This window comes from Scyliorhinus torazame, chromosome 24, assembly GCF_047496885.1.
Source record: "Scyliorhinus torazame isolate Kashiwa2021f chromosome 24, sScyTor2.1, whole genome shotgun sequence".
NCBI lineage: Eukaryota > Metazoa > Chordata > Chondrichthyes > Carcharhiniformes > Scyliorhinidae > Scyliorhinus > Scyliorhinus torazame.
This window is the reverse complement of record NC_092730.1, coordinates 25,563,805-25,583,439: the sequence shown is the minus strand read 5'-3', so window position 1 is coordinate 25,583,439 and position 19,635 is coordinate 25,563,805. Positions and strand designations below refer to the sequence as shown.

The 19,635-nt window shown below is 54.9% G+C and overlaps 1 protein-coding gene across 1 annotated transcript; it reads left to right on the top strand.

Annotated features, from left to right (window-relative positions):
- The first annotated feature begins 5,363 nt into the window (after nt 1-5,363).
- LOC140399974 (glyoxal reductase-like) lies at nt 5,364-19,344 on the top strand. The gene is made up of 2 exons (XM_072489473.1): nt 5,364-5,443; nt 15,449-19,344. Exon 2 carries the CDS (start codon nt 15,460-15,462, stop codon nt 16,312-16,314), a length of 855 nt encoding a protein of 284 aa, XP_072345574.1. The 5' UTR covers nt 5,364-5,443; nt 15,449-15,459; the 3' UTR covers nt 16,315-19,344.
- Nucleotides 19,345-19,635: the final 291 nt, after the last annotated feature.

The following is a 19,635-nucleotide window of genomic DNA, read 5'->3' as shown; positions in this document are numbered from 1 at the left end:
AAATGGAGTTATAGGCCCCGACCCTGAATGCATGCGCCCCCTTATGGAGTTCCCCCTCCCTCACTGCTCCAAGGCCCTCAAGCGCTGCCTAGGGTTTTTCAGTTACTACACCCAGTGGGTCCCCAACTATGCGGACAAGGCCCGTCCCCTGATCCAATCCACAGCTTTTCCCCTGTCGATAGAGGCCCGCCAGGCCTTCAGCCGCATCAAAACGGACATTGCAAAGGCCACGATGCACGCCATCGACGAGTCCCTCCCCTTCCAGATCGAGAGTGACGTGTCTGACGTAGCTCTGGCGGCCACCCTCAACCAACCGGGCAGGCCCATGGCCTTCTTCTCACGTACCCTCCATGGTTCCGAAAACCGCCACTCCTCAGTCGAAAAGGAGGCCCAGGCCATAGTAAAAGCTGTGCGACATTGGAGGCAATACCTGGCCGGCAGGAGATTCACTCTCCTCACTGACCAACGGTCGGTTGCTTTCATGTTCGATAATGCACAGCGGGGCAAGATAAAAAACGACAAGATCTTGCGGTGGAGGATCGAACTCTCCACCTACAACTACGAGATCTTGTATCATTCCGGGAAGCTAAACAAACCTCCTGATGCCCTGTCCCGCGGCACATGTGCCACCGCACAAGTGGACCACCTCCGAGCCCGCCACGAGGACCTCTGCCACCCGGGGGTCACTCGCTTTTTCCACTTTATCAAGACCCGCAACCTGCCCTACTCCATCGAGGAGGTCAGGACAGCCACCAGGGACTGCCAAATCTGCGCGGAGTGCAAACCGCACTTCTACCGGCCAGAGAAAACGCACCTGATAAAGGCTTCCCGTCCCTTTGAACGCCTCAGCATGGACTTCCTGAACGTGATTGACAAGTACTCCCGGTTCCCATTCGCCATCCCCTGCCCCGACATGACGGCAACCACCGTCATCAAGGCCGTCCATAGCATCTTTGCACTGTTCGGGTTCCCCGCTTACATACATAATAATAGGGGGTCCTCCTTTATGAGTGATGAACTGCGTCAATTCCTGTTCAGCAAGGGCATCGCCTCGAGCAGGACAACCAGTTACAACCCCTGGGATAACGGACAGGTAGAGAGGAAGAACGGAACGGTCTGGAAGGCCTATCTGGCATACCCCGATGGCCGACAAGATACGGTCTCCCTACGAGACCTGGTGCCCGGCCCCACGCACACCCCAGCCACCAGTCCCACCCTCCCCTCCACCAGGGCACCTTACAGGAGGATCGGTCCTTCCGCCGGCCCCGACTAGGCCCCCCCACCCACTGATGCACCCTGCAGGCGCTCCCTTCCCAGGTCAACCGTTTTCCCCACCAGCGCCGTATAGGGGTGTCAAAGCTGCCACAGAGATCGAGGCCACACTCCCGGAGTCACAGATGCCCGAGCCTCCACCGGAGTCACCACCGAGGCTCCGACGATCACAGAGGACAACCAGGGCCCCCGATCGACTGATTGCTTCATTTTAAATTGTAAATTTAAATCATAAATTGTAAATAGTTAGTAGAATTGTAAATAGTTACAAAACGCTGTACGGAGGTATTACGGTATCTCCATAACTAATTCTACTACGTTGCCATGTTTGTAGTATCAGGCCACCACTCCCGCCGGACTCTTTTTTAACAGGGGGTGAATGTGGTAGTCTCTGTAGAGGTATTACGGTACCTGGTAATAATGGAACACCATTGGTAGAAATTGTATGCTTCCTATTGGTCAAGCTGTATGGTAGCTCCGCCCTGCTAGGCGGGGTATAAGAGCCCGTGCCGCCCCAGCAGCCTTCATTCTGTACCTGAACTGCTGGGGGAAACATCTAGCTTATTAAAGCCTTCAGCTAGACTACAACCTCGCTTTAGTGGTCATTGATGGTGCATCAGGGATGTTATATTTGCAATTGACCAATCCGCCGGGACCTTTCTGGATCTGGGGAATTGTGGAAGATCACAAACTATTGACCTCCTCTCTCTTCTGCCACTTCTTTTACCTGGAGCGCATGCCCTCGGGTCCAGGGGATTTGGTAGCCTTCAGTTCTGTTACAGAGTGTTCGTGCAAGCTTTTTTTCAATCACTTCCAAGGATTGATTTTATATTTTTACAACCCGCCTGAGACCTCCGGGGTTGGAGCAATCAATCTCCACGTGAGCTTCACCGAATCTGGTCTTCCCCGCTAAAGAGGTAGAGAGCCCGAGGTACATTTGTGATTGAGATCTGTATAAAGCCGGCCAGGTATGGACCCAACAGCTCGGATCCCGCTGGGATCTGACGTACATTGTAAAAATAAATGCGTTGCAAATAAACCAAGTTTCCCTTTGACCATCTCGGTCGAACTCGTTTGTGATCGACTAAAATTGATTGATTGATTGTCACATGTACCAAAGTACATTGAAAAGTATTTTTCTGCAGCCAGGGGAACGTACACAATATGTATACAGTAGACAAAAAGAATAATCAACAGAGTACATTGACAGATAGTGGTTGGTTATTGTGTGGAACAAGGGGCCAAACAAAGCAAACCCATGAGCAAGAGCAGCATAGGGCGTCGTGAATAGTGTTCTTACAGGGAACAGATCAGTCCGAGGGGGGAGTCGTTGAGGAGTCTAGTTGCCGTGGGGATGTGTCTTGTCGGGATAATGGTGTTGAAGGCAGAGCTGTAGTCTATGAACAGCAGGCTGATGTAGGTGTCCTTGTTGTCGAGATGTTTGAGTCTCGATTGTAGGGCCAGGGAGATAGCATCTGCTGTGGACCAGTTGCGGCGACAGGCGAACTGCAATGGATCGAGACCGTCTGGGAGGCTGGCGTTCATCCGTCTTATGACTCGCCACTCGAAGCATTTCATGATAACAGGGCCACTGGTCGGTAGTCGTTGAGGCAGGCTACCTTGTGCTTCTTCGGTACTGGTATTATGGTGGTCTTCTTGAAGCAGATGGGGACCTCGGAGCGGAGAAGTGAAGTGTTGAAGATATACACTCGCCAGCTGGTCTGCGCAGGCTCTGAGTGATCGCCAAGGGACTCCATCGGGGAAATATACATGAATGTATTTCTTACATTTTTCAAATGAAGGAGCAATGTTTTATAATAACAATCTCTATTGGTGTCACAAGTAGGCTTACATTAACACTGCAATGAAGTTACTGTGGAAAAACCCTAGTTGCCACACTCCGGCGCCTGTTCGGCTACACAGAGGGAGAATTCAGAATGTCCAATTCACCAAACAAGCACGTCTTTCGGGACTTGTGGGAGGGAACCCGCGCAGACACGGGGGAGAATGTGCAAACTCCACACGGACAGTGACCCAGGGCCGGGAATCGATCCCGGGTCCTCGGCGCCATGAGTGTTAACCACTGCGTCACCGTGCTGCCTGTGGCCCACTCAAGATATCGACATTCTGCAATTGCTATAACTTGGGAAGTTTTGCAAAGCGGTTCTGTAAGTTTACGTGACCTTTACCAAGCAGTGACAGATACTACAAAAGCATGCTGTGGCAAAGCAGCTGTCTCAACAAAAGCACATTAGTAAGCGCCTGTTTTTATGAAGCTCCAGGCAACATACCATCAACTTCTGAAGGGCAATTAGGGATGGGCAATAAATGCTGAGCCCAACCAGCGACGTCCACATCCCGTAAATTAATTTTTAAAAAAATGTTCTGACCTACCACAAATCTTTGCAGAATTGTACATTTTTTTCTTTAAATTTGAGTCCTTAACCATGGATGATCCATCCTCCCCATCGAGTGTTACTTCCTTGTTGGAACATGCTGAGAGTAAGCATGGAAGCAGCACGCTCGCTTACCTGGAGTCCCGGCCTCTCTATAGAACATAGAACATACAGTGCAGAAGGAGGCCATTCGGCCCATCGAGTCCGCACCAACCTACTTAAGCCCTCACTTCCACCCTACCCCCATAACCCAATAACCCCTCCTAACCTTTTTGGTCACTAGGGCAATTTATCACGGCCAATCCACCTAACTTGCACGTCTCTGGACTGTGGGAGGGAACCGGAGCACCCGGAGGAAACCCACGCACACACGGGGGAGAACGTGCAGACTCCGCACAGTGACCCAGCGGGGAATCGAACCTGGGACCCTGGCGCTGTGAAGCCACAGTGCTAGCCACTTGTGCTACGTGCTGCCCTCTGGGGGCTTTCTTTCCAAGGCGCGGCCTGTTCTGGACTGCCATGGCTTTGAATATTTCCAGGGTGTGGGGGTATGAATTTTCATGGCAGACAGAAGGGCGCACTTCAAAGCCCTGACAGTTAATTGGAGCAGCCCTTGGCTTGCTGCTCATTCGCTCCTTACACTTTACTCGGCTTCTCCTTCTCCCAGTTTCCCGCTCCCTCTTTCTCAACTAGTCTGCCGGCTCTGTGACTCGAGACTCACCCGTTCCCGAAGCTCGCTGGCCAAGGCCGCGACGCCCGTGAGCGCTGAGGGCGCAGCACGTGCACGGGGCTGCGAGGTACCATCGCACGCTGAGACTGCGCGGCTAGGAGTACTGCCAGCGATCGTCTACCGTTTGGCCCCACTTTTGGGGGGGTCGGACTAGCTCCAGTTGGCCGAGCGCCTGCTCCACGATGTAGAGCGAGGCCAACTTCACAGGTTCAATTCCCGGCACCGGCTGAGGTTATTAAGCCCCGTCCTCTCTGCCTAGCCTGAGGTGTGGTGATCCTGAGGTTAAATCACCACCAGTCAGCTCTTCCCCGCCCCCCTCGCTACATGGGGAAAGCAGTCTATGGTCTTCTGGGGACTAAGGCGACTTTACTTTACACCCCATTTTGTGCAACCTTTCCTCGCACTTAAACGATGTTTATGCCCTTGACTATGTTTATGCCCAGTCTGTGGCCTCTGGGGTGTGGGGGGGGATGTCAATTGACGGACGTTAAGATCTCCTGCACCGCCACGAATAGCCACCCAGAGACAGAGGGTGAATCCGGCATATGTCCGGGCGGATCACCCCGTGCTCGCATTGGGTAGCAGGGCAGGCGTTGAGGGGCCGAATGGCCGGCTTCCTGCTCCTATTAATTATCATACGTCCTTCAGGTTGGTTTATTTTCCAACAGGCGGGATTGTCTTAATGGAGAAGGAGAGATGGTGTGGTAAAAACATTAATTTCTGTTTGAGGGGGGGTCTTCAGTATTGTTAGTGGAGGATGTTGGACAAAGAGTTTGGGGACTCAGGCTCTGGGGCCATTGACTAGGCCTCAGTGGCCAGATGGGCGGAGGTAAAGACTACAAATCCCAGCAGCGCCCGGGGCCGCCGCGCATGCTGGGTGCCCCCGCACCGAATACCGATTGGCCGGCGTCCTGCCCGGCGGAGCGATCCGATTGGAAGGGGACAGCTGTCAGTCATCGGCGCGCCGACCCGCCCCCCCCGGTGGGGGAGGGGAGACCGGAAGTGCTGAGTGACTGACACAGAGAGAGAGACAACCTGTGCACAGGTAAGGACAGCCCAGCCCAGCAGCTCAGCCCAATCCAGCAGAGCAGCCCAATCCAGCAGAGCAGCCCAATTCAGCAGCACAGCATCTCAGCCCAGCTGAGCAGCATAGCTCAGCTCAGCCCAGTAGCCAAGCCCAGCAGTCCAGTCCAGCTCAGCCCAGCCCAGCAGTCCAGCCCAGTCCAGCCCAGTCCAGCCCAGTCCAGTCCAGCTCAGCCCAGCCCAGCAGTCCAGCTCAGCCCAGCAGTCCAGCGCAGTCCAGCATAGTTGTCCAGGGAGGAAATCAGACCACCCGTAGGAATCCCACGCAGACACGGGGGAGCACTGTACAAACTCCACGCAGATGGTCACCTGAGGCTGGAATTGAACCAGGGTCACTGCCGCTGTGAGGCTGCACTGTCAGGATCAGTACTGAGGGAGTGCTGCATTGTCAGAGGGTCAGTACTGAGGGAGTGCTGCACTGTCAGAGGGTCAGTACTGAGGGAGTGCTGCACCGTCAGAGGGTCAGTACTGAGGGAGTGCCGCACTGTCAGAGGGTCAGTACTGAGGGAGTGCTGCACTGTCAGAGGGTCAGTACTGAGGGAGTGCTGCACTGTCAAAGGGTCAGTACTGAGGGAGTGCCGCACTGTCAAAGGGTCAGTACTGAGGGAGTGCCGCACTGTCAGAGGGTCAGTACTGAGGGAGTGCCACACTGTCAGAGGGTCAGTACTGAGGGAGTGCCGCACTGTCAGAGGGTCAGTACTGAGGGAGTGCCGCACTGTCAGAGGGTCAGTACTGAGGGAGTGCCGCACTGTCAGAGGGTCAGTACTGAGGGAGTGCCGCACTGTCAGAGGGTCAGTACTGAGGGAGTGCTGCACTGTCAGAGAGTCAGTACTGAGGGAACGCTGCACTGTCAGAGAGTCAGTACTGAGGGAGTGCCGCACTGTCAAAGGGTCAGTACTGAGGGAGTGCTGCACTGTCAGAGGGTCAGTACTGAGGGTGTGCTGCACTGTCAGAGGGTCAGTACTGAGGGAGTGCCGCACTGTCAGAGGGTCAGTACTGAGGGAGTGCTGCACTGTCAGAGGGTCAGTACTGAGGGTGTGCTGCACTGTCAGAGGGTCAGTACTGAGGGAGTGCTGCACTGTCAGAGGGTCAGTACTGAGGGAGAGCTGCACTGTCAGAGGGTCAGTACTAAGGGAGTGCTGCACTGTCAGAGGGTCAGTACTGAGGGAGAGCTGCACTGTCAGAGGGTCAGCTCTGAGGAAGCGCTGCACTATCAGAGGGTCAGTACTGAGGAAGCGCTGCACTGTCAGAGGGTCAGTACTGAGGGAGTGCTGCACTGTCAGACGGTCAGCACTGAGGGAGTGCCGCACTGTCAGAGGGTCAGTACTGAGGGAGTGCTGCACTGTCAGAGGGTCAGTACTGAGGGAGTGCCGCACTGTCAGAGGGTCAGTACTGAGGGAGTGCCGCACTGTCAGAGGCTCAGTACTGAGGGAATGCTGCACTGTCAGAGGGTCAGTACTGAGGGAGTGCTGCACTGTTTGGATCAGTACTGAGGGAGTGCGTGTTCTCAGACTTCTGTATCTCCTGCCCTCTGGAAGAAGTTGGAAGAGTGAGTAAGCCGGGTGGGAGGGATCTTTGATTACGCTGTCCGCTTTCCCCAGGCAGCGGGAGGTGTAGATGGAGTCAATGGAAGGGAGGCAGGTTTGTGTGATGGACTGGGCGATGTTCACGACTCTGAAGTTTCTTGCGGTCCTGGGCCGAGCAGTTGCCATACCAGGCTGTGATGCAGCCCGATAGGATGCTTTCTATGGTGCATCTGTAAAAGTTGGAAAAGGTTAATGTGGACATACCAAATTTCCTTAGTTTCCTGAGGAAGTATAGGCGCTGTTGTGCTTTCTTGGTGGTAGCGTTGACGTAGGTGGACCAGGACAGATTTTTGGAGATGTGCACCCCTAGGAATTTGAAACTGCTAACCATCTCCACCTCGGCCCCGTTGATGCTGACAGGGGTGTGCACAGTACTTTGCTTCTTGAAGTCAATGACCAGCTCTTTAGTTTTGCTGACATTGAGGGAGAGATTGTTGTCGCTGCACCACTCCACTAGGTTCTCTATCTCCCTCCTGTATTCGGACTCATTGTTATTCGGGATCCGGCCCACTATGGTCGTATCGTAAGCAAATTTGTAGATGGAGTTTGAACCAAATTTTGCCATGCAGTCGTGTGTGTACAGGGAGTAGAGTAGGGGGCTAAGTACGCAGCCTTGCGGGGCCCCGGTATTGAGGACTATTGTGGAGGAGATGTTGTTGTTCATTCTTACTGATTGTGGTCTGTTGATCAGAAAATCGAGGATCCAGTTGTAGAGTGGGGAGCCAAGTCCTAGGTTTTGGAGCTTTGATATGAGCTTGGCTGGGATTATGGTATTGAAGGCGGAGTTGTAGTCAATAAATAGGAGTTTGATGTAGGAGTCCTTGTTGTTTAGATGCTCCAGGGATGAGTGTAGGGCCAGGGAAATGATGTCTGATGTGGACCGGTATGAGAATTGCAGTGGATCAAGGCGTTCTGGGAGTATGGAGATGATGCGCTTCATGATCAACCTCACGAAGCACTTCGTTATGACTGAAGTAAGGCCACCGGACGGTAGTCATTGAGGCACGTTGCCTGGTTCTTCTTTGGCACCGGTGTGATGGTGGTCTTCTTGAAGCAGGTGGGGACCTCGGAGTGGAGTAGGGACAGGTTAAGTTGTCCGCGAACATCTCTGCCAGCTGGTCCGCGCAGGCTCTGAGTGCACGACCAGGGATCCCGTCCGGGCCCATCGCCTTCCTAGGGTTCATTTTCAGGAAGGCCGATCTGACTTTGGAAGCTGTGATGGTGGGTATGGGTGAATTATGGGCTGCTGGGGCACTCGCCAGCGGATTGTTGGTTACCTGCTCGAACCGAGCATAGAATGCATTGAGTTCATCGGGGAGGGGTGCGCTGCTGCCAGAGATACTGTTCGGCTTCGCTTTGTAGCCCGTTATGTTGTTTAGTCCTTGCCACAATCGCCGAGAGCCTGTGACTAGCTTGGTTTGATATTCTCTCTTGGCATCTCGGCTTTGCGGAGGTCGTACCTGGATTTCTTGTATAGGTCAGGGTCGTCTGCCTTGAACGCCTCAGACCTGTCCTTCAGTAGGGAGTCAATCTCGCGATTGGGCCATGGTTTCCGGTTGGGGAACATGCGTACTGCTTTCTTTGGCACGCAGTCGTCCACACATTTGCTGATGAAGTCTGTGACGGTGGTGGCATACTCATTTAAGTTGGGCGCTGAGTTCTTAAAACAGACCAGTCCACTGTCTCTAAGCAGTCACGTAAGAGCTCTCTTGTTTCCTCGGACCAGCACTGCACAACCTTCTTAGCTGGATTCTCCCGCTTGAGTTTCTGCTTGTATGCCGGGAGAAGGAGCACCGTCTTATGGTCTGATTTCCCAAAGTGCGGTCGGGGGATGGAACGGTAGGCGCCCTTGATTTTTGAGTAGCAGTGGTCAAGAGTGTTGTCGCCTCTGGTGGGACAGGAGATGTGCTGGTGGAATTTTGGCAGGACACTCTTGAGGTTGGCCTTGTTGAAGTCTCCGGCCACGATGAACAAGGCCTCTGGGTGTTCTGTTTCGTAGTTGTTCATAACTGTGTATAGTTCGTCCAGCGCCTTCCTCACTTCTGCATGGGGTGGGATGTAGACCGCCGTGATGATGGCTGAAGTGAACTCACGTGGAAGATAATATGGGCGGCACTTCACGGTCAGGTATTCCAGGTCTGGGGAGCAGTAGGTCGCCAGGGTCGCCACATCCAAGCACCAGGAGGAGTTGATGAGGAGGCAAACCCCTCCACCCTTCGCTTTGCCTGATGATGCCGTGCGGTCCGCTCGGTGAATTGAGAAGCCTTCAGGTTGTATGGCACAGTCCGGTGAGGCAGGGGTGAGCCATGTCTCTGTGAAACAGAGTACACAGCAGTCTCTTACTTCCCTCTGAGAGGTAAGTCTGGTGTTAAGTTCATCCAGCTTGTTTTCGATCGCTTGGACGTTTACCAGGAGTATGCTGGGGAGAGGGGTCTTGAAACCGCGTTGCTTCAGTCTAACCTGCGTTTCCCTCACGTCCTCGGTCGGTGGCTGCGGCTGGATGATCCTGGGATCCGATGGGAGAAGTCTGACCTTGTGGAAGATAGGCGGTTGCGGCTGCCGGGGTCCAGGGCGCTGACGGGGACCAGGGCGCTGGTTACGTTTCCGGGGTCGCGTCTGGCATGGTCCCGGGCGCTGGTTGAGGTAGAGGGGTTGCTAGGGGGGCATGTTTGCGATCCGGATGGGTCCCGGCGTTCTGCGGGCGCGGGAATACCTTGTAGCGTGTTCGTGTCCTCGCGCGGGGTCTCCGCCATTTCGGGAGTCCTGGGTCGTGGGCAGGGGCTGCCTGAGGCAGGTTGGGCTGAATCCCGTGGTCTGTTCCCTCCCTGGGCGCTCCTAGGGTCGGGTCTTGTAATAGGCCCAGTTGGGCCTCCACGTGGATTTTTCTTTCTTCCATCTCCAGGTAGGTCGGGTCGCTGGGTGGGTCTCTCGGGGTTGAGTTGGGCCGGGTCTCGTCATCGGGGGCAGGGCAATCCGGGGGCTGGCGTCGGTTGTTTGGCCAGGTTGGGAGCTCCGAGGTCCGGGTCGGCTCCAAATTGAGGTTGGGGCTTCAGTTCCGGTTTGGGCCCGATCCAGGTCGTAGAGGTCAGGTCGGGTTGGGTCAAAAGGTCTCCATGGGCCTCGGAGGATGTTCAAGCCTGCAAGAACAGATAAAAGAGAGAGGTTAGTAATAATGTTAGTCTTAGAATTAAATTGTAAAGGATTAGAAGGAGTATAAGTTAAGTAAAAAGTGGATCTGTTGGGGAGAGTTCACAGAGAGTCGCCTCGCTCAGGCGCCATCTTCTTTTCTCACTGAGGGAGTGCAGCACTGTCAGAGGGTCAGTACTGAGGGAGTGCTGCACTGTCAGAGGGTCAGTACTGAGGGAGTGCTGCACTGTCAGAGGTCAGTACTGAGGGAGCGCCGCACTATCAGAGGGTCAGTACTGAGGGAGTGCCGCACTGTCAGAGGGTCAGTACTGAGGGAGTGCTGCACTGTCAGAGGGTCAGTACTGAGGGAGTGCTGCACTGTCAGAGGGTCAGTACTGAGGGAGTGCTGCACTGTCAGAGGGTCAGTACTGAGGGAGTGCCGCACTGTCAGAGGGTCAGTACTGAGGGAGTGCTGCACTATCAGAGGGTCAGTACTGAGGGAGTGCCGCACTGTCAGAGGGTCAGTACTGAGGGAGTGCTGCACTGTCAGAGGGTCAGTACTGAGGGAGCGCCGCACTGTCAGAGGGTCAGTACTGAGGGAGTGCCGCACTGTCAGAGGGTCAGTACTGAGGGAGTGCTGCACTATCAGAGGGTCAGTACTGAGGGAGTGCTGCACTATCAGAGGGTCAGTACTGAGGGAGTGCCGCACTGTCAGAGGGTCAGTACTGAGGGAGTGCTGCACTGTCAGAGGGTCAGTACTGAGGGAAAGGCCCTCCCTAGTGTGTGCTGGCCAACGTCGCTGAAGCAAGATCTGTGTTGTCATTGTGTGTCGGATCCTGCTGTGCTCTAAATGGCTGCCACATTTCCTGCACCAAAAGCAACGCCACGGGCTGTGAAGCGCTTCGGGCCCTCCTTAGAATGTGACGGTTGCTATAGAAATGCAAACCTTCCTGTATTACATACAGAACAGATCCAATGTCGAATTGGGCAGCATTTTAAAGGGATGAAGAGAGAGTAGAGACACGAGAGAGAGAGAGAAAGTAGAAGGAACAGAACATAAATAAACAGGACAGGGGAGGGGGACATTTAAATATCTGGAATCAAATCAGCACGAGGAAGCAGGAAGAAAGGCGAAAGGACGAGATGTGATTTGAGAAACCTTTTTTTAAGGAATCCTTGAGAGCGTTAATTTACATCAAGGGGATGGGATTCATTCAACAACTTGAACGTTGCTGAAGTAGAGCAGTGTTGTCGAAGCTTCCTGTCTCGCACTCATCCTGACAAGCCCAGGAATACCAAATTTGAAACCGTGACAACACAGGGGAAACAATGCGCCAACTGTTTTGCGAAGGCGAGCCCGATGGGCCCAGAAAGCAACGGGGAACTGTCGGGTCCCCGCGTTCCTGGGTCATGAAAGAGGGGCAAGACTTGAACCTACTCCTTTTGTTTGCCGAGGACGGGTCCCTGTGTATGAAGGTGCGTCGCTTCTCGTGCGTGTTGGAAAATTGGCGTCGCGGCGTTGGTCATGGTGAGTGCAAGATGACAAGCTTCAGCAAGATGTGTCTGCGCAATATTCAAGTTCTGTGTGTCATTCCCAATTCTCTTCCTTCACCTCATACTGCACTTGAGGCAAATGTTTTGTCTTCTTCCACATGGCTAGTTATCATAGAATTGACAGTGCAGAAGGAGGCCATTCGGCCCATTGAGTCAGCCACGATCGTGATGAATGGCGGAGCAGGCCCAAAAGGCCTCCTCCTACTCCTATCGTCTATGTATCGATCAGTCTGCACCGGCTCTTGGAAAGAGCACCCCACTTAAACCCACGCCTCCACCCTGTCCCCATAACCCCGCCAACCTTTTTGGACACGCAGGGGCAATTTATCGCGGCCAAGCCACCTAACAAGCACGTCTTTCAGGACTTGTGGGAGGAAACCGGAGCACCCGGAGGAAACCCACGCAGACACGGGGAGGAAGCGCAGACTCCGCACAGACAGTCACCCAACCGGGAATCGAACCTGGGACCCTGGCGTTGTGAAGCAACTGTGCTAACCACTGTACTACCGTGCTGCACCCTAATTCCTGGCACAGGTCACGGGTCAGTCGCCCAAGGAGTCCACAATTGGCTACTCTACCACAGCTCACACACGCTCAATACGGCTGAATGGCCTCCTTCTGGGCTGTGAGATACTGTAAAGACACATGGAATACCGAGGGAGTGGAAAGGTCAGACCTGATAGAGAAAGGACACTAGCACTCCCTCAGTACTGACCCTCTGACAGTGCAGCACTCCCTCAGTACTGACCCTCTGACAGTGCAGCACTCCCTCAGTACTGACCCTCTGACAGTGCAGCACTCCCTCAGTACTGACCCTCTGACAGTGCAGCACTCCCTCAGTACTGACCCTCTGACAGTGCAGCACTCCCTCAGTACTGTCCCTCTGACAGTGCGGCACTCCCTCAGTACTGACTCTCTGACAGTGCAGCGCTCCCTCAGTACTGACACTCTGACAGTGCAGCACTCCCTCAGTACTGACCCTCTGACAGTGCGGCGCTCCCTCAGTACTGACCCTCTGACAGTGCAGCACTCCCTCAGTACTGACCCTCTGACAGTGCGGCGCTCCCTCAGTACTGACCCTCTGACAGTGCGGCACTCCCTCAGTACTGACCCTCTGACAGTGCGGCACTCCCTCAGTACTGACCCTCTGACAGTGCGGCGCTCCCTCAGTACTGACCCTCTGACAGTGCAGCACTCCCTCAGTACTGACCCTCTGACAGTGCGGCACTCCCTCAGTACTGACCCTCTGACAGTGCGGCACTCCCTCAGTACTGACCCTCTGACAGTGCGGCACTCCCTCAGTACTGACCCTCTGACAGTGCGGCACTCCCTCAGTACTGACCCTCTGACAGTGCGGCACTCCCTCAGTACTGACCCTCTGACAGTGCGGCACTCCCTCAGTACTGACCCTCTGACAGTGCGGCACTCCCTCAGTACTGACCCTCTGACAGTGCGGCACTCCCTCAGTACTGACCCTCTGACAGTGCGGCACTCCCTCAGTACTGACCGTCTGACAGTGCGGCACTCCCTCAGTACTGACCCTCTGACAGTGCGGCACTCCCTCAGTACTGACCCTCTGACAGTGCGGCACTCCCTCAGTACTGACCCTCTGACAGTGCGGCACTCCCTCAGTACTGACCCTCTGACAGTGCGGCACTCCCTCAGTACTGACCCTCTGACAGTGCAGCGCTCCCTCAGTACTGACCCTCTGATAGTGCAGCACTCCCTCAGTACTGACCCTCTGACAGTGCGGCACTCCCTCAGTACTGACCCTCTGACAGTGCGGCACTCCCTCAGTACTGACCCTCTGACAGTGCAGCACTCCCTCAGTACTGACCCTCTGACAGTGCAGCGCTCCCTCAGTACTGACCCTCTGACAGTGCGGCACTCCCTCAGTACTGACCCTCTGACAGTGCAGCGCTCCCTCAGTACTGACCCTCTGATAGTGCAGCACTCCCTCAGTACTGACCCTCTGACAGTGCGGCACTCCCTCAGTACTGACTCTCTGACACTGCAGCACTCCCTCAGTACTGACCCTCTGACAGTGCAGCACTCCCTCAGTGCTGACCCTCTGACAGTGCAGCACTCCCTCAGTACTGACCCTCTGACAGTGCTGCACTCCCTCAGTACTGACCCTCTGACAGTGCAGCACTCCCTCAGTACTGACCCTCTGACAGTGCAGCACTCCCTCAGTACTGACCCTCTGACAGTGCAGCACTCCCTCAGTACTGACCCTCTGACAGTGCAGCACTCCCTCAGTACTGACCCTCTGACAGCGCGGCACTCCCTCAGTACTGACCCTCTGACAGTGCAGCACTCCCTCAGTACTGACCCTCTGACAGCGCGGCACTCCCTCAGTACTGACCCTCTGACAGTGCAGCACTCCCTCAGTACTGACCCTCTGACAGTGCGGCACTCCCTCAGTACTGACCCTCTGACAGTGCAGCACTCCCTCAGTACTGACCCTCTGACAGTGCAGCACTCCCTCAGTACTGACCCTCTGACAGTGCAGCACTCCCTCAGTACTGACCCTCTGACAGTGCGGCACTCCCTCATTACTGACCCTCTGACAGTGCAGCGCTCCCTCAGTACTGACCCTCTGACAGTACATCGCTCCCTCAGTACTGACCCTCTGACAGTGCAGCACTCCCTCAGTACTGACCCTCTGACAGTGCAGCATTCCCTCAGGACTGACCCTCTGACAGTGCAGTTCACCCTCAGTCCTGACCCTCTGATAGTGCAGCACTCCCTCAGTACTGACCCTCTGACAGTGCGGCACTCCCTCAGTCCTGACCCTCTGACAGTGCGGCACTCCCTCAGTACTGACCCTCTGACAGTGCAGCACTCCCTCAGTACTGACCCTCTGACAGTGCGGCACTCCCTCAGTACTGACCCTCTGACAGTGCGGCACTCCCTCAGTACTGACCCTCTGACAGTGCAGCACTCCCTCAGTACTGACCCTCTGACAGTGCAGCACTCCCTCAGTACTGACCCTCTGACAGTGCAGCACTCCCTCAGTACTGACCCTCTGACAGTGCAGCACTCCCTCAGTACTGACCCTCTGACAGTGCAGCACTCCCTGAGTACTGACCCTCTGACAGTGCAGCACTCCCTCAGTGCTGATCTCTGACTGTGCAGCACTCCCTCAGTACTGACCCTCTGACAGTGCAGCACTCTCTCAGTACTGAATCTCTGACAGTGCAGCACTACCTCAGTACTGACCCTCTGACAGTGCGGCACTCCCTCAGTACTGACCCTCTGACAGTGCAGCGCTCCCTCAGTACTGACCCTCTGACAGTGCAGCACTCCCTCAGTACTGACCCTCTGACAGTGCAGCAGTCCCTCAGTACTGACCCTCTGACAGTGCAGCAGTCCCTCAGTACTGACCCTCTGACAGTGCAGCAGTCCCTCGGTACTGACCCTCTGACAGTGCGGCACTCCCTCAGTACTGACCCTCTGACAGTGCAGCACTCCCTCGGTACTGACACTCTGACAGTGCTGCACTCCCTCAGTACTGACACTCTGACAGTGCTGCACTCCCTCAGTACTGACCCTCTGACAGTGCGGTGCTCCCTCAGTACTGACCCTCTGACAGTGCAGCACTCCCTCAGCACGGACCCTCTGACAGCCCTTTCCAATCTGAAGGATGTCTATTAATTGTTTAATTCCACCTGTAAAGTCCGCCTCTTGTTTTGGAACAGAATTGTGACGGATGCAGAGCGTGGAACTGAATAATGGCGTGGAGATGCCGCTGGTGGGTCTGGGCACCTTCCAGGTGAAGGGTTACAATGTCGTGCACCGGACGCTGGATGCCGCTCTGGGCCAGGGGTACCGCTCCTTCGACACGGCCAGCGTCTACCACAACGAGACGGACATCGGCAAGGCGCTGAAGGAGCTGCTTCCGAAACACGGCCTGACCCGAGGCGACCTCTTCGTGACGAGCAAGCTGGCGCCCGGGGACCACGGGGCGGGTGCCCGGGCGGCTTGCCTGCGGAGCCTGGCGGACATGGATTTTGAGTACCTGGATCTCTACCTGGTCCACTGGCCCGGCAAGCAGGGCTGGAAGAGCGATGACCCGCGGAACCCCGGGTGCCGGCAGCAAAGCTGGGAGGCGATGGAGAACCTGTACCGGGATGGAAAGTTCCGGGCTATCGGCGTCTCCAACTACACGGAGGGCCACCTTCGGGCCTTGCTGGCCCAGTGCCAGGTCAGGCCCGCTGTGCTCCAGGTGGAATACCACCCACACCTGCTGCAGAGCGAGCTGCTGGCCTTCTGCTCGGAGAGCGGCCTCCACCTCCAGGCCTACTCCTCCTTGGGGACCGGGCGCCTGGTCGGGGAGCCGAAGGTCAAAGGTCTGGCCGAGCGCCTGGGCCGGACCCCCGCCCAGGTCCTGCTGCGCTGGGCCCTCCAGCAGGGGATCGGGGTCATTCCCAAATCCACCGATCCCGAACACATTGCTCTCAACGCCCGGCTGTTCGATTTCCACCTCGGCGACGAGGACATGGAGCTGCTGAGTGGGCTGCACTCCGACACCCGGTACTGCTGGGACCCCCGCCCTGTGGCCTGAGAGTCCCGTGCGTGCTGTTGCCTCACTTCCTGTTGTAAATCACCTGACTTTGGGGGAAAGACACCAACGCAATGAACCTGTGACTTTTAGTACTGACTATGCACACCATTCGGCCCATCTGCTGCCTGCCCGTGTTTCTGCTCCACTCAAGACATCACCTGCCCCCCTCTTCATCTCCCCCACCCCCCAATCACCATATCCTTCTATTCCTTTCTCCTTTGTGTGTTCATCCAATTTTCCCTGAAATATACCAACACTATTCACCTCGAGCAGTCCTGTGGGAGCGAGATCCACATTCTCCCCCATTCCCTGTGGGAGCGATTCCCACATTCTCCCCCACTCCCTGTGGGGGCGAGTTCCACATTCTCCCCCATTCCCTGTGGGAGTGAGTTCCACATTCTCCCCATTCCCTGTGGGAGCGAGTCCCACATTCTCCCCCACTCCCTGTGGGAGCGAGTTCCACATTCTCCCCACTCCCCGTGGGAGCGAGTCCCACATTCTCCCCCACTCCCTGTGGGAGCGGGTTCCACACTCTCCCCCATTCCCTGTGGGAGCGAGTTCCACATTCTCCCCACTCCCCGTGGGAGCGAGTCCCACATTCTCCCCCACTCCCTGTGGGAGCGGGTTCCACATTCGCCCCACTCCCAGTGGGAGCGAGTCCCACATTCTCCCCCATTCCCTGTGGGAGCGAGTTCCACATTCTCCCCACTCCCCGTGGGAGCGAGTCCCACATTCTCCCCCACTCCCTGTGGGAGCGGGTTCCACACTCTCCCCCATTCCCTGTGGGAGCGGGTTCCACATTCGCCCCACTCCCTGTGGGAGCGAGTCCCACATTCTCCCCCACTCCCTGTGGGAGCGGGTTCCACACTCTCCCCCATTCCCTGTGGGAGCGAGTTCCACATTCTCCCCACTCCCCGTGGGAGCGAGTCCCACATTCTCCCCCACTCCCTGTGGGAGCGGGTTCCACACTCTCCCCCATTCCCTGTGGGAGCGGGTTCCACATTCGCCCCACTCCCTGTGGGAGCGAGTCCCACATTCTCCCCCATTCCCTGTGGGAGCGATTCCCACATTCTCCCCCACTCCCTGTGGGGGCGAGTTCCACATTCTCCCCCATTCCCTGTGGGAGTGAGTTCCACATTCTCCCCACTCCCTGTGGGAGCGAGTCCCACATTCTCCCCCACTCCCTGTGGGAGTGAGTTCCACATTCTCCCCCACTCCCTGTGGGGGCGAGTTCCACATTCTCCCCCATTCCCTGTGGGAGTGAGTTCCACATTCTCCCCACTCCCAGTGGGGGCGAGTTCCACATTCTCCCCCACTCCCTGTGGGTGCGAGTCCCACATTCTCCCCCACTCCCTGTGGGAGCGAGTCCCACATTCTCCCCCACTCCCTGTGGGAGCGAGTCCCACATTCTCCCCCACTCCCTGTGGGAGCGAGTCCCACATTCTCCCCCACTCACTGTGGGAGTGAGTTCCACATTCTCCCCACTCCCTGTGGGAGCGAGTCCCACATTCTCCCCACTCCCTGTGGGAGCGAGTCCCACATTCTCCCCACTCCCTGTGGGAGTGAGTTCCACATTCTCCCCCACTCCCTGTGGGTGCGATTCCCACATTCTCCTCCACTCCCTGTGGGAGTGAGTTCCACATTCTCCTCCACTCCCTGTGGGAGCGGGTTCCACATTCTCCCCACTCCCTGTGGGAGTGAGTCCCACATTCTCCCCACTCCCCGTGGGAGCGAGTCCCACATTCTCCCCCACTCCCTGTGGGAGTGAGTCCCACATTCTCCCCATTCCCTATGGTGTTATGGGCGAGGCGTTTTCAGAACCCCAAAATGTATCATGGAGTTCGACCAACCTCTCCCTTTAATGTATTTGTTGCTTTTCCGAGCACACGGCTTGTTCCCCAGGAGCGGGATTACAATTATGGACACGTGGGTTTTTTCAACACAGAACAATGTTTATTCCATGAACTCAACTTAACCTTTTAAATAAACATTGACTCTCTTAACACCCCTTACTTCAAAGATAACCCTGAAAATATTACAACACTAAATAATCCTTCAGTTATTCCTTTCAACATCCAACAGACTTAACACCTTTAAGCAGAAACACATCAGGTTAAAGGCATTACTATTATGAGTTTAAATCACCCAAATGATCCATAGATAGTCTTTCATGGCAGAGATCACAGCAGATCCAGCTCACTGCAAACACCGACACACCCAAGCTCTTTTCCTCAAAACTGAAACTAAAAAACTGCAAAATGGCTGATCTAAAGCCCAGCTCCACCCAAACTCTGACATCACTGCATTTCTTAAAGGTACATTGCTTAAACATCCATTTCTTAAAGGCACTCTCACATGACACCTTCCCCCGCCCCCCCCCAAAAAAAATAAACCATTAACTTCAAGATGGTTTCATTTTTCATTTTGCACCATCCACTAAGAAATGTACACAGTAAATATACATTTTCATTTTTTTTAAAACGACACATGCAAACCGGCATAATAATATAGTCCATGTTTCTTTGTTCTTCCTCCAACCGAAAACCTTCTCAATCGACAGTCTCTTTGAACAAGAAAGTCTCTGCACGATCCATCCATTCCTCTACTCCTCGGCATTTCTCTCCAGAATCAGACACTTTAGTTCAATCTGACCACAGAGGCCCTTGCAATTCTTCAATACAGGAACATTGGTTACCACAGCTTTCAGGCCGTCAAATGCCTGTTGAAAGTCCCCTGTCCATTGACATTTTTTAACGTGTCTTCAGCAATTCCATCAGTGGAGTAATCACGCAACAAATCTTTTGCACAAAGGTTCGATCAAATTCATTCATGCTCGGAGATCGCATTATCTCCCTTCGTCTTGAGGGTATTGGAAACTCCGCAAGGAAAGTGATTCGGGCTTCTCCAAATTCACTTTCGGCTAGGTTCATCACCAAACCCGCCTCCTGAAGTCGATCGAAGAACTCCATACGATGTTTTAAATGTTCTTTCCATGTCTGGAAGTTGGAAATAAAAGCAGATTGTCCCACTTTCTCAATACAATCCTTCAAACGTGGGATAGGATAAGAGTCCGTTCTTGTAACTGCATTCACCTTTCGATAGTCCACACACACAACCCTTGGGTACCGTCTGGTTTAGGTACCATCACTATGGGTGAGCTCCATTGGCTGCAACCCACTTCAATTATGCCATTTTGCAGCATACTCTCAATCTCTCTGTTAACCTGTGCCAATTTTAAAGGGTTAAGTCTATATGGATGTTGTTTGATCGGAACAGCATTTCCCACATCTACATCATGTATAGCCATTTTAGTACTTCCCA

Coding starts and splice junctions, on each gene's coding strand:
- LOC140399974 (XM_072489473.1), top strand. CDS start 15,460: ATGCAGAGCGTGGAACTGAATAATGGCGTGGAGATGCCGCTGGTGGGT.